Below are 14,298 nucleotides of genomic sequence, written 5' to 3' on the forward strand. Positions count from 1 at the left end.
TTGGCATGGGGGGTCAGATCAACATATCATGGTGGAATGAATTCTGTACTGGCCATATATGGAGCGTGTTTTGAGTGTACAGGGTTTGATGAGGTCAGATCAACATAATGAGATGTCAGAACAGGTCAGCTCCATATATGGAGATCTAAGGGTGGCAGTATAGGGCAGTGTCTTGAGTGTACAGAGTTTGATGAGGGCCCAGGTAGGGCCGGGCCTTAATTTTCGGGCCTGTTGAGAACTCTAGTTTTCGTCTGCTGCCGGCGCGGCTGCACTAATAACTTTGGTGCAGGCCGTCTAGAGTTTAAATGGACAGGTGGGTATCAGTCAAAAGGGAGACATCAAAGTGGAAGGATGGATGGGGAAGCATCAACATATGGACAGAACAGGTCAGCTCCATATATGGAGATCTAAGGGTTTGAGGTCAGATATAGAGTTGCTGGCCAATATTGATGACATCTGATGTCACAAAGCATGACCATATATGGAGGCGTGGGGTGGGTGACGGACGGACTGAATGACTGATGGGAAATGCACGTTTTCATAGTAAATGCGACTTGCGGTCGCAATAACACAGTCACGATTATGAATACCTTTCTGAATGTGGTAAATGTATCTTTTCTTCTTACTCAGGCCCATGGCGGAATTGTGTAACATTCAAGTAACTCAGGTTGCTTGTGGAAGCCACCATTCAGTTGCCCTGACAAAAGGTACAGTAAAGTGCATTAACCAGTAAAAGTAAGTAAGCCTAGGCCCGGACGGTTAGCTCAACCGTCTGGGCACCTAGGCTGCCAAGCCAGCCAGACGGCGTGCCGCGGGTTCGACTCCCGAGCCCGACGGCCTTTCCCGCGTGTCACTCCCCATCTCTCTCCCCCTTTCCTGTCTAATTACTGTACCCTATCAATAAAGACAAAAAACGCCCCAAGAAATATGAAAAAAGTAAGTAAGCCTTGCAGAGCCACGAGGCCCATAGAGCAGGAGCCTGTCTCCTGTTTCTGTAGCGTGAGGCAGCTTAATGTACACCCCCTGGACATGATGTACATGTCACAGCCTCGCAGGGACTTACCCCCAATCCAACCCTTGATGCTGAGTGCCAAGCAGGGAGGCACTGGGTCCCATTTTTCCCAGTCTTTGGTATGACCCGGCCCAGCCGGCCAGTGATCGAACTCCGAATTCCAGTCTCAGGGCAGATACTAACCACAAGGTCACTGAGCTGGTAAATTAACCAGTAAAACAGATCTTGTCGTCTTTGCCAAAATTGCTCTCTTCACAGGAGCCTAAAGCCTGATTTATGCTTAGGCAACAAAGCTTCAACTTCAATAATCTTGAGAAAAACTGAGCAAAGAAAAAGGTTGACGTGTACGTGACACTTTTTTTGCCGAAGCATAAATCGATGGATAAATGTATGTATCCGTACGTGTGTAATGTACATACTGTCATACTGAGTGCACATATAGTCACTCACATTAATGTCACTGCAGGTGGGCAGGTTTACACCTGGGGGAAGAACTCCAGTGGCCAGCTTGGTATAGGAGAGGTGAAGGCGACCATTAGCTCCCCACAACACCTCACGTCTCTGTCAGCCGTCCCCCTGCTTCAGGTGACTGCTGGGGGGGAGCAGAGCTTCGCCCTCTCACGGTCCGGGACTGTGATTGGATGGGGCAAGAACAGCTCAGGACAGCTTGGCCTTGGGGACAGAACAGGTACAGTACTGCCCAGTTTAACCACATGCAAGCCCGATTCATTCTTCGTCGCACGGCGGTGTCGTGCGGAGAAAATAGCCGACCTACAGGCTCATAGATTGGACATTTTCACTGCATGTCACCATGAGATGGAGAATAAATTGGGCTTAACTTGCTTGGTGACATTTGGATGCTTTTCTATAGACCGACACATCCCAACTCTTGTTCATGGTTTGAACATGAAGAAAACCACAGAGATTTCCTCAGGACAAGACCATACTGCAATACTGACAAAGGTAACATTGTAATCAGGTGTAGTTTGTGTGTTATTATGTGTTGAACGCCCTATGCCGGGTCAAGATCTGACATTTACACTTTAGGTTATGGTTAAAACATATATGTTATATACTGTATAATATATTTGTTTTTTTCAGGGTGGCACCGTGTTTACATTTGGCTCTGGGCAATATGGGCAACTGGGACACAACTGTTATCGAGATGAACTGCATCCTCGCCTTGTTGCAGAGCTCTGGGGGGCAAAGGTCATCAAAATTGTGTGTGGAAGGTAGGTACTGCATGCTAATGTAATGCTGCGCGCGCACACACACACACAGACACACACACACACACACACACGACAGGATCAAAAACATACACGACAGGAACAAAAACACAGTCTCTTGATGCAAAGGTACAGTACAATCCAGAATGTGTTTGTAAGAACCTTAATATTTGGTGTATTTGGTCTTGGCAGTGCTTATGTCAAAAGGTCTGACCTTCTTTCTAATAAATCATCAGACCACAATTTATTTTCAATGATGGAGCCATACTAAATTGTCTCAGCACTACCTGGGCTATGTCAAAGTTTAGTTTGAGAACCACTACTCCAACATGAGCTGCAAAAGGTCCATAGAAAAAAGTATAGTGTAGCTTCAATGTTACTGCTTCCTGTCGATGTTGATATATTTTTGTCTTCTTAACCAGACATCATACACTGGTGTTAACAGACTCCAAGAAAGTCTATTCCTTTGGATGTGGAGAGCAAGGTCAGCTAGGACGTGAATGGGGGAGGAATCAGTCTGTGCCTCTACCAGTTCAACTGTCACATGGTAACTACAGGTGTCATATAGTACATATATAAGTGTTTCCCAAACAGGAAATGCTGTTTCCCTGTTTGGGATTTGGTAAAAATCTGATAGTGTTGGGAGAAATTATTTTAATTTCAATTAGTTTTTTGATTCATTATTAATGAATGGGTTAGGTTATTATTTAAAAGTAATTATGTTTTATGAATGAATTAAAAATAATCGAAAGAATAAAATACTAATGAAGTAGTCCACTGCTTTAGATGATTATCAAGAGCAAATTGTGTATATTGGAATAAAAAACAAACGTTTCTGCCAATATTCCAGACACTGTTGCTGATCTGAAAGTCAGGCACATCTGTGCAGGAGGAAACGCTTCATTTGCAATGTGCACTGTTGATCAGGTATTAACATCCAGACAATGATTAAGAGAATTTTGTGCTTAAGTGTGTGGTGTGTTGTCTGAAAAGAAATGTGTGTGTGTGTGTGTGTGTGTGTGTGTGTGTGTGTGTGTGTAATCATTTTATTCGCAGGAATTTCACGAGGGATCAACCAATCAGAATCTAAAAGAGACACGGCAATGTTTAGATGACATGATTGACATATGGAGAAAGATACAAAAGTAAGTGGCAGGACATAGTACTATTTGGTAATATGCAGGTCTGCAGTACAAGTTTCCAATACTATGACCTAATTCAGGTGTTCTCGACGCTTTTGGCATGTCTCGCAAAATAATTTGGGGACCCCCAGGTTGAGAACCTCTGAGTTTGTATGGCTCTACTCTAGTCTAGTGCAGTGAACTACACTACATGATGTCTTCACAGGGAAATTGAAAGCAAATTTTCCTCAGCATCCTTTTTGAACGGAAGTTTCCTTGACAGAAGGTAAAACCAGTGTTCAACTTTTTTATTTAATTGTCTGTGAATTTGTTGTTTGCTTTTGTGTTTATGTTATTGTTTTGTCTTTTTTTTTTTACTAGGGGTGATAAACACTTCAATACTTCACCAAAATATTCTGGCCTGAACTTGCTTCTTGCACGACGTGCTTTCAATAAGCAAAGTGACAAAGTGTTGGAAAAGGTACTGTTCTCATCTGACTGGAACTATTCTTTAACGTTATTACTGCTTCTAAAGCATATTATGTATGTTTAAAAATTGTTATAGACAATATACAGATTTAGTGTTTAAAAACTGATTGTTTAGATTGTTGTTTTAGAAGTTGTGATGGCAAATTGGTAACCACTTTTCATTTTAAATGTAGTATTTAATTCCTTTATTTGTAGTTGTAAGGCCCAAAGTCCCAAACCACACCAGCTGCAACTCCTTGCATCAACTCCTTGCAACTACAAATGCAAATGCAACTACTATCCTTGCAACTACTCGCAACTCCTTGCAACAAAACAAACCACACCAATGCAACTCCTTGCAACTGCCATTGGGAATAATGGCTGCAAGTAGTTGCATGGGGAGAATACGAGACCGCTCGCCCCTTTTCCAACTCGCCCCAGGCGTACAGCCGGCGGAACAGCGCGGCCTGGTATTCCTAAAGTAATCTAAGTAAATTATGCTTAAATGGTTAAACCTAACCTTATTCCTAACCTCAACCTCAGTAAAACGATGCCTAAACCTAACCCTATTCTTAAACTTAACCCTAGTAAAACTATGCCTAACCCTAAACTTATTTCTAACCTTATTCTCAGTAAAACAAAATAAATAATACAAGAACCGCCGCACCGAGCTGTCGGCGTGAGGTCGGCGGAAAAATTCTGGGGCGAGTTGGAAAAGGGGCGAGCGGACCTGGTAACCATGGGGATCCTCTAGTGTGGTTAGGGCTTAAGTCTACTCTATGCTACAGTATGCATCATTCAGCACATAGCCTACCTGTACATTAACACACACACGCACACACACGCGCACACGCACACACACACTGACTGGCAGTAAGTAACTCTGACCTCTGTCCTTTAAAAAATACCAGATTGAATCTGTTGTCTTGCACGCGCTGCTTCCGTCCCTTGACGAGGCACCACTTGGAGTTGAAGGACTGCGGATCTTCCTGCTTCTGACTGAGCTACTGAGGGTCCTCCAGAAACGGAGGACCCTCCGTTTCTGCCAGAGCACCGAGCTAACTGAGGCGGTCGCTGCAGCCATGCTCAGACTGCCCCCAGACAGCCTCCAAGTCCTAGGTCATGTCACCACCATTGCTAATAATGACGCAACCCTTCTAGTTACACTAGTGTAACGAGAAGGGTTGCGTCATTACAGTGTTGTAAAATCGTAATAGGAAGAGTGCCATCCTTAGCACATTGCAGTTTTGTACATTTATTAGATTTAACACAGTTTTAACATGTTAATTTTATGTTCCTACAAAAACAACCTCAAAACGTAACATTGCGGACAAATGCTAAACAGCTGTGTTGAAATTGAATTATTATTTTTTGATTGATTCAACTATATAGCAATTTACTATTTTTTTGTTATATATTTGTTTGTTTGTTTGTTTTCCACAGGTTATTGGTGGTCTTCACTGAAGCGTCCCACTATGATCAAACATGTTAAGCTGTGGAGGAACGCCCTGTCATTGATTTTTCTAACCACATCTTCCATTACTGATGGCCGCAGAGTTGGAGTAAAAAACCTGCTGAAAGTTCTTCAACTTCTATACAGAGTTGGTATCATTTTTGTTATTATTATTATTATTATTATTATTATTGTTGTACCTTATCTTATTAACATAGCATGATGAACTTGTCTTAAAGGAAAATGACAAGATTGTCAGACCTCAGAAAATTGCAGAAAGCACATTCTGTTTGAAGATACTTTTCAACCAATCCTTTCTTGCGGACGATCTGAGACTTTGGCGTAATGCAAAGGTAAAATCGCACCGGAGTACAAACCATTTATGCAAATGTTGACAAAATATGAGTGAATTAATCATGTCATGGGTTCCAGTCCAGCTCATACCCAGTCACATGTTGTGTATTGTTTCATGAATCATGTCTGACTTGTTTCTATCTGTCTTAAGAAGTAAGTCACTTAATAAGTACAGCTACTGTATCTCTACACCCCTTTCAGAATATGAATGACATGCCAGCTGTAATTTGCCGTTTCCCCTTTGTGATGAACCTGCAATGCAAGATACAGCTTTTTGATATTAATGCAAACATCGCAATAGTAAGTTACTAGCTAGGCATAAACAACTCAACAATTTCTCGCACGCACGAACGCACACGCGCGCGCACACACACACACACACACACACACACACACACACACACACACACACACACACACGTTTCAATTAAAATGTTATGTTCAATTAACTGACTGACTAACAGTGCTAATTCTCAGGAAGTGCATAATAGTAGATTTGTTTTAATGTATTGCAGGCACACCATCAAATGAATCCCTTTGGGGTTGTGCCAATGCTTCCGCAGACAGCCTCCGATACACACTTTGAGTTGAAGCTGAAGCGTGCAACACTTGTAGAGGACACCTTTGAACAACTTGGTAAAACCGACGATGTTCACTTCAAGAAACCACTTCAGGTAAATACAACTCATATTCCTAAGTAATCATTTTTGACTTGAGTGTTTCACAATTTCCAAATTCACATAATAAAATTAACATTCACATAAACAAATTAAAGGGTGACTTACTGACTTTACAATTAAATGCCTGTGGTTTCTTTCTCAGGTATACTTGGACGAAGACACCAAAATTACGAACGTCTACATGAACGACTTCTTCCTCCATTTATTTGATGAGCTGCTGTTACCTAAATCGGGGATGTTTTTATACAATGACACCAAAACATTGGCATGGTTCCCCTCTAAAGTAAGACTTCTCTCAGATTACAAAGAAATTACAAATATTTTCTCTCTGAGATAAAGAGAGACAGGACCAATACACAAGCACAAATTTAAACTTCCGCATGTCCAAAATTAAACCTTTTATAATCCCCAACAGGCAACATTGAGGGAAAAGCAATACTTCCTGTTTGGGGTCCTATGTGGACTGGCCCTATACAACAAGAATATGATACACTTACCCTTCCCAATGGCTCTGTTCAAGAAGCTGGTCAATGTAACTCCATCACTAGAAGATCTGATAGAATTCAGTCCACAGGAGGGAAAGTAAGTGGGATAAAAAATATGTTGTACTCCTTATTGGAAATACTCCAAATATGGGGGGTAAAAAGTAATTTAAACAGGTGTTAAAAGTCACTCACTGTCATGTTTGATTTTTCTTCCTTTCAAGGAGTCTTCACTACATCTTGGAAGACTATTTAGATGATGATATAGAAAGCTTGGACATGTATTTTTCAGTAGGTATTCTAGTGAGGACTGACTTCCTTCAATAATAAAATCAATTCTCCTTGTTTTTACCTCTTTAAACTAAAGCATCTTAAGTGTTCCCCCCCCCTCATATTAACAGATTGTCTGGGATGGGGCAGTGGTGGAACTTGATCCCCAAAACCCTGGAAAGCCAGTGACAAGTCGGAATAAGTAAGACTGTTGAAAAAAAACATTACAATTGTGCTGTCTATAATGAATCTTGATGATATACAATTTGTATACATACACATTCACACATGCACGCACGCACTGAAGTTCTCAACGGGCCTGAAAATTAAGGCCCGGCCCTAACTGATCAGGCCCGAGGCCCGGCCCGACTAATAGCACTAATTAGACGTTTTAGCACCTAAAACGTCGGATCGGGTTTGGGCAGTATTTGAGAACTCTACACAGTCACAGAGTAAAAGTGAAACGCCAGTCAGCACCATCTTCATAATAGATGAATATACACAAACAAACAAGACAGAACAGAACTATTCTTTTTATTATTATAAAAAAATGCAATATAATGAATATATATATATTATTATTTTTTCTTCATGGAGTCCGAGGCCCGGCCTTTGAGAACTCTAGCATGCACGCACGCACATACACAAACAAGAACATTATTGTACTTAATGCCTGGCAGCTTGTAGCTAGCGTACATTCTCCATCCTGTGGGATACATGAATTGGTTTGGTGTATGAGGCCGACCTAGAGAGACGGTACACCAAACCAATTCATACATCCCACGGGATGGAGAATGTAGGCTTTTATTATGCTTTTATTGTGTACCAATAAAAGCTCTGTGTTGTGATGAAATAGGAAGGAGTTTGTGGATGCCTATGTGAACCATGCTTTCAACAAGTCAGCAGGAAAGCTGTTTGAGGAGTTCAGAAAAGGTTTCTTCAAGGTGTGCGACGCAGACGTGGTGGAGTTGTTTCGGCCACACGAGTTGAGAGATCTGCTGGTGGGGAAAGAGAACTACGATTGGGAGAAACTGAAAAAGGTCCGTAACCCATGTTCCCTCAAGCTGTCATGAATCATCTGTATCTCCACTAATAACCAATCAATAACCAGTGATTGAATTGGCACCAATGTTTTGCTTACTGTCAATGCATTAGAACACGACGTATGAAGGCGAGTACCATGCCAGCCATCCCAACATACTGATGTTTTGGGAGGTTTTTGAGGAACTGACTGAAGATGAGAAGAAAGCTTTCCTTTGTAAGTACTCCACAAAATGTCTTTGAAAAAACAAAAACATTTGATAGTGACATGACATCTAGCATCTATTTCCAATCAAATCAAAGTTTATTTATATAGCACATTTGCATTGCCAAAGACAAACCAAAGTGCTGAACAAGAACATTGTGACATAAAATAGCAAACAAAGCAAAAGAGAAAGCAGAAGTACATACGTAGTCAAACAGAAGCAACATTTAAAGCCAGAGAGAAAAGGTGTGTCTTTAAAAGAGATTTTAAAACACCCAGGGACTGGGCAGAACGAATGGGAAGAGGCAGGCATTCCGGACCGGGCACTAGAGGAGAATCGGTCACCTCTAGTGACACAGCGTGAATCTATTCTACCTCCGAGCATAGACATGGTAACGCCCCGGCCTACCGACACTGTCCGAGACGCGAGGTTACTCCGTGGTGGGACTGGGAAATAATACAAGAAAATGACAGCTTGGCACGCGTGACAGAATACAGCCTTGTAACTAACTTGTAAGTTTTATTTTTGTAGAAGAGGCAAACTAATATTGTTTATGCCGTTTGCGTTGATTGAATAATTGATTGAACACGTACGCGTACGTTCATGTTGTACTATGATTTGATTTGGGTTTGTTCTAAATAAAGTGTTAGTGTTGATTATCTAATTATAGAATAAATATGAAGGGAAAAGAGACCTTTTTACAGTACAATAATGTTTCAAGTTTACACAATAATCAACACAACCACTTTATTTAGAACACACCCCAATCAAATCATATTACGGCATACGTGTTCAATCAATTATTGTCTATGCTCGGACGAAGAATAGATTCATACAGTGACACATGAGGTTTCAGGTACAATCAAGAGCAGTTGGTCAGCTGACCTCAAGGGCTCTGGCTTGACCTCTGGCTGGGATGTATGGCTCAATGAGCTCACAAAGGTTTGGAGGGGGCAGCCCATTTTGGGCTTTAAAAACAAACAATAACAAGTTAAAATGAATTCTAAAACGAACTGGGAGCCAAGTTGTAGGCATCCGAGTCCATATCAAAAAGACAAAAACAGGAGCTCCACAACACTGGTGACATGGTGGTGCCTAGCTCACATCCTACCACCAACAACTCAATCTGTTTGATACTGGCACAATTTTATACTCAGCTGGAGGCAATTAGTTTGGACTCATGTCAAGGGGTAGATTAACAAATACGGTATACAAATCACATTACAACCCCCCCTCTGCCATCCTGACCTGGTCCAGCCCAATTACACTGGAACTTGGAAGACAGCAGTTTTCAATGCTCACTTAACAAATTGTCTTTGATGCTGGTGACTGACGGCGGAGCTCCACCGGGCGCGTCAGCCTTGCGTCTCCGTCACCGTCAGGGAATGTTTGCTTTTGCTTTTTAATCAATGAAGGGTGGCTCCACTGTCTGCGTTGCGCTGCGTTCGGTGACTGCTTTAAAATTGCCCCGGTTCGTTTTTTTGACGCACGCACGCACGCACGCACGCACGCACGCACGCACTCACTCACTCGTCCAGTGGAGCCCCGGCGCGATATTGTCATTTATTTTTACCACATGCTACATGCAGCACTCAACACATAAAATGTGACTATAAAATGTAAATGTAACACTGCATTGACTTTCTGTGTTAAAAATGCCGGCACCCACCCACCCACACATACTGTTGTGTTTTTTTTATAGTATTTCTGACTGGATGTGATCGCGTGCCCATCCTCGGCATGGACCAGATCCGGATGACAATAAGAGTCTTGTACAACTCCACCCAGCAGTACTTCCCTGAGGCGCTGACATGCCACTCTATTCTGGAACTGCCCGTCTACCCTACCAAGGAAACGCTGCAGGCCCGCCTCACTGAGGCTCTGATGCACAATAGAGGCTTCTTAAAGTGACTGTGAATGTTAAATGGCAGTGGTGGGAAGTAACCGATATGTACATTAACTAACTTACCAAGTAGCATACAGTGAAGCATTGTGAGCTTGTAGATCTGATATTTTCAACATTTGAAAACTTGAAATGGGACATTCTGCACAATGAGTACTTTTACTTGTAATTTTAAGTACATTTTGATACCAATACTTTTGTACTTTTAATCAAGTACACTTTGCCTTTCCGAAAATGTAGGCCTATTACATGTAATACTCTTGTTGAACAAGAGTATTTATATATTACAGTATTGGTACTTTTACTTAACTAAGAAATTGAGTCATTTTTCCACCACTGAACTAAATGGTGAGGGGCTGCACAAACATTAGCTTGGAAGCTAACCGGTGCATGTAGACATGTACAGTAAATCTGCTTTCTGCTTCATTTCTCATGGGCTACTCTTAGATGTGTGCATTGTAAATCAATTTATTTTATGATTGGCCTTGCCCTGTATGACATAAAAAGTTTTTGGAGAATAAATGAGAGTGACAGAGATTAAAGAACAGGGTATTCTAGGGTAATTAACAGGTACGGTCGCTACAGAGTACAGAGATCGACTACTATACAATCAAATAAATCTGTATACAAGATCATTTCAGATTTCAGCAGGAAGAAGGAGGGAAATACTAAATTAACTGAGTTGGTAAAGGGGCGAGTTGTTTGATATTCTATTATAGTGACCACTAGATGGCGCTTCGTTCTATCTGTTCAATTGATGGAAGTATTGGAAATTTGGAGATTGTCAGATTGAACGCTTTCTTGAAAATATTTTAGTAAAATCTGAAAGACTGAAACCTATCAATCATTCTTCTAACTAGACTCAGTCAAGCAGTTAACCACAGTTTATGTTAAAGCTCCAGTTTGATGCGTCCATCCACACACAGACTAATGTGTCTGTGGCAGCCAGGACTTATCCATGTCTGTATATTGTTTTTAATTTGAAAAATAAATATATTGTGAAAAAAGAATAAAATGAATTAATGTTATTACTATTGTTTGTGTAATGTGCGATGGAAGCACTGACTGTACTGATAAGAGTGAACTATTGAATGACAGTCTTCAGGTTCTTTTTTTGTTATAATTTTTATCCCACGATTTTGCAACCCATTTTTTTCCACCCAGTGTCAATTATCTAATGTAATCCTGGGCGCTACACTTCCTCTGCCAACCTGGGGGGGGGGGGGGGGGGGGGGCAGCGGACTGACCTCATGCTTCCTTCTTTTTATGATGAATTCCTGTTCTGTTCTTTGTCTATATAGAAGTGTCTATTTGTACGTCTCTAAATGTTTTGATGAATTGAACGGTAACAAGACAACTCACCCCTTTTGCCACTTTTGGTGAGTTGTCAGGACAACTCACCCCGAACGTCCGGACAACTCACCAGGGGTGAGATGTCTTCACTTTCGGGGGTGAGATGTCTTCACTTTCGGCCACTTTCGGGGTGAGTTGTCTTCACTTTTGGGGTGAGTTGTCTGACTGAATATGTAGCCTTTGAGCTCTTTTATATACTTTACTGAACTAATGGTGACATAGTTCCTATTGGATATTGAAGTAGTCTATTTTCAGAACTTTACAACAACAACAACAATTTCTACAATAATATATAAGTATAATTAAGTCAAGGCATGATAGCACAATCACAATATAGGCTACAGATGTAAATATATTTATGACACAGTAAAATGTCGAAAATGAGTGCTATTCCCCTTTAAGTATGTCAAGGTCAAATTCATACATTTAATAAACCTTACAAATACAAACATTATTGTTTGTATGTAGGCTACCCAGTAGCCTACCCATATGATTAGATGAATGTGCAACATTGTTTCCATCTTCCAAGCATATTCCTGCCAAAATGGAGATCTTAAATTGTTGAAAATGTCTTTAAATCTCTGATTCCACTCATTTCCTTGTATAATCTGAATGATTTATCCCATTTATCCTTAATACAATCTAGATTCATTCAACCTTATCTTCCTGAATTAAAGTGTGTGTGTGTGTGTGTGTGTGTGTGTGTGTGTGTGTGTGTGTGTGTGTGTGTGTGTGTGTGTGTGTGTGTGTGTGTGTGTGTGTGTGTTTGTGTTTTAAACTTCTGAAGAAATGTGAACTGAACCCCTCCTAATTTGGTTACCCCAGATGGCTGAATGGTTATATACGGTCACTTGTAATTTCTCACATGCTAATGTATAACTAGCAGTAGCCATATCATCATCGTTGTTGGGGGGGGGACACACAATATTGCTTTGCTATTCAGATGTAATTCAGTCAGTATAAGTAGGCCTATTAGAACTGTGATTGATTGATCATGCGTCCGCTGGGAGTGCAGTCTAATTAGCAACTTTGTACAGCCGTGAGACTCTGCCTTTGAATCGCAAACATTATCCACAAACGACCCCCCCCCCCCCCCCCCTCAATGCTGCATAGAGAGTGAGAGAGAGAGACGCTCTACTCCAGTACTCCTTACTTACAAGGCCTACTGGGTGCCACGGAAAGTACAGACAACTCACCCCGCAATGCAGTGGCGTGCACAGACATTTAGAGGGGCAGGTGCTCAAGTTAAAAAAGGGCACCTTGTGCAGCGCGTGGAACCGGCCGGTTGCCTTAATCCATTTTGGGCGGGAACCCCTTTTGGTGTTAGCATTATGTTATGCTTTAGCTATTGAAAAATAGCAGATCTACAAGCTCATAGCGCGCCACCGAGTGGCGCGCTATGAACTTGTAGGTCTGCTATTTTTGAAATAATCAAAATCTTTTTTTTTCAAAAGGGCACATTGCCAAAAGGGCAGGGGGTGCTCTAGCACCCCCTAGTGTCTATCTGTGCACGCCACTGCCGCAATGTCAGAAAGTGATGAGTTGTCCGGACTTTCGGGGTGAGCTGTCCGTACTTTCTCGCCCAACTCGCCCCAGCGGAAAGTACAGACAACTCACCCCGACATGTCAGAAAGTGAAGACAACTCACCGGGGTGAGTTGTCCAGTATTCGTCGCATGGACATATTGGGCTAGATTAGAAGACCATATATTGATAGTACCAACACGGCGGGAAATTCAAGGAAATGTCAGAACTCAGAACCCACGCCTCGAGAGCAAATTTACGACACGTAGGCCTACGTTTCGTTTGTGAGACGAAAAAAAGCGTCTCATAAACGAAGGTTCTGGTTTCTGTTTCTTAGCCCAAAAAGCAAAGACAGAATTCTTGTTGTGTTTGTTCACAATGACACCAAAACAACACGTTTAGGTTTAGCTAGCAAGAAAGAGGAGAAACATAGCTGCTGCTTACCACTGTGACACCCGCTGTCAGTCAAACTAAAACTTCAACAACAACAAATCAAATGACCAGACGTGTACACATATAAAATAAAGTAAAATGAACAGTTATTTTTAGTTATTAGGTAATTAGGCTATTGTGCAAACTGCAAAGTTATAAAATCAACAACGCACGACTTCAGCTCGCCTCGTCGTGACATGGAGTACACAAATTATGACAGCTCTGCAGCAGGTGTCAATGAATGCCTGATTATTAATTTCTCCACCGGGTGGGTGGAGAAAATAGGTTTTGTATTCCCTTTTATATATTAAAAAAAAATGATGTAGAAAAAAAAAAACGTATGCCGAAAACACTATAGTGTTTTCTGCATAAGTGTGCCCTGAATGTTAATGTTATTTTGTATTTATTTATTTTACCCATAGGCCTATTTGTCCCTAGAAATGTTAGTTTTAATATGACTGGATGAACAAGTAAATATTAACCATAGTTTCAGCAGAATATAATTGGAGCACTAATATTGTTTAAAATAATGATTTCAATATATATACACCTCTAAATGTGACGTTAATCACACAACATGAGTCGACTGTAGCTAGATTATAAATTACGAAAAATATCAGAGTTAAAAAAGAAATAGTCGATATTACAAAGCTGCTATGGTGTGGCCAGTGGCAGTGGCAATGGTATGTGCTGCCATCTGGCGGTTAGATTTTGATATTGCAGGTTGTTTCATACTACCTCAGCTCAGTCTACTCTACTGAACTCAGAGAT

General features: G+C 41.2%; 1 protein-coding gene across 1 annotated transcript in view; it reads left to right on the forward strand.

Annotated features, from left to right (window-relative positions):
- LOC306924022 (putative E3 ubiquitin-protein ligase HERC3) overlaps positions 1 to 10,299 on the forward strand; it is a 10,534-nt gene extending 235 nt beyond the window's left edge. Inside the window, exons 2-20 of the mRNA XM_079502364.1 lie at positions 631 to 707; positions 1,479 to 1,700; positions 1,884 to 1,975; positions 2,114 to 2,244; positions 2,664 to 2,788; positions 3,092 to 3,168; positions 3,235 to 3,238; positions 3,615 to 3,648; positions 3,744 to 3,843; positions 4,742 to 4,942; positions 5,839 to 5,937; positions 6,153 to 6,311; positions 6,460 to 6,600; positions 6,733 to 6,899; positions 7,024 to 7,090; positions 7,201 to 7,271; positions 7,926 to 8,109; positions 8,225 to 8,327; positions 10,019 to 10,299. Coding sequence (XP_079358490.1) covers positions 635 to 707; positions 1,479 to 1,700; positions 1,884 to 1,975; positions 2,114 to 2,244; positions 2,664 to 2,788; positions 3,092 to 3,168; positions 3,235 to 3,238; positions 3,615 to 3,648; positions 3,744 to 3,843; positions 4,742 to 4,942; positions 5,839 to 5,937; positions 6,153 to 6,311; positions 6,460 to 6,600; positions 6,733 to 6,899; positions 7,024 to 7,090; positions 7,201 to 7,271; positions 7,926 to 8,109; positions 8,225 to 8,327; positions 10,019 to 10,227 — 2,259 coding nt within the window. The 5' untranslated portion in view covers positions 631 to 634 and the 3' untranslated portion in view covers positions 10,228 to 10,299. The remainder of the gene's footprint in view (positions 1 to 630; positions 708 to 1,478; positions 1,701 to 1,883; positions 1,976 to 2,113; positions 2,245 to 2,663; positions 2,789 to 3,091; positions 3,169 to 3,234; positions 3,239 to 3,614; positions 3,649 to 3,743; positions 3,844 to 4,741; positions 4,943 to 5,838; positions 5,938 to 6,152; positions 6,312 to 6,459; positions 6,601 to 6,732; positions 6,900 to 7,023; positions 7,091 to 7,200; positions 7,272 to 7,925; positions 8,110 to 8,224; positions 8,328 to 10,018) is intronic.
- Positions 10,300 to 14,298: the final 3,999 nt, after the last annotated feature.

Source organism: Electrona antarctica, assembly GCF_951216825.1.
Source record: "Electrona antarctica genome assembly, chromosome: 5".
Lineage (NCBI taxonomy): Eukaryota > Metazoa > Chordata > Actinopteri > Myctophiformes > Myctophidae > Electrona > Electrona antarctica.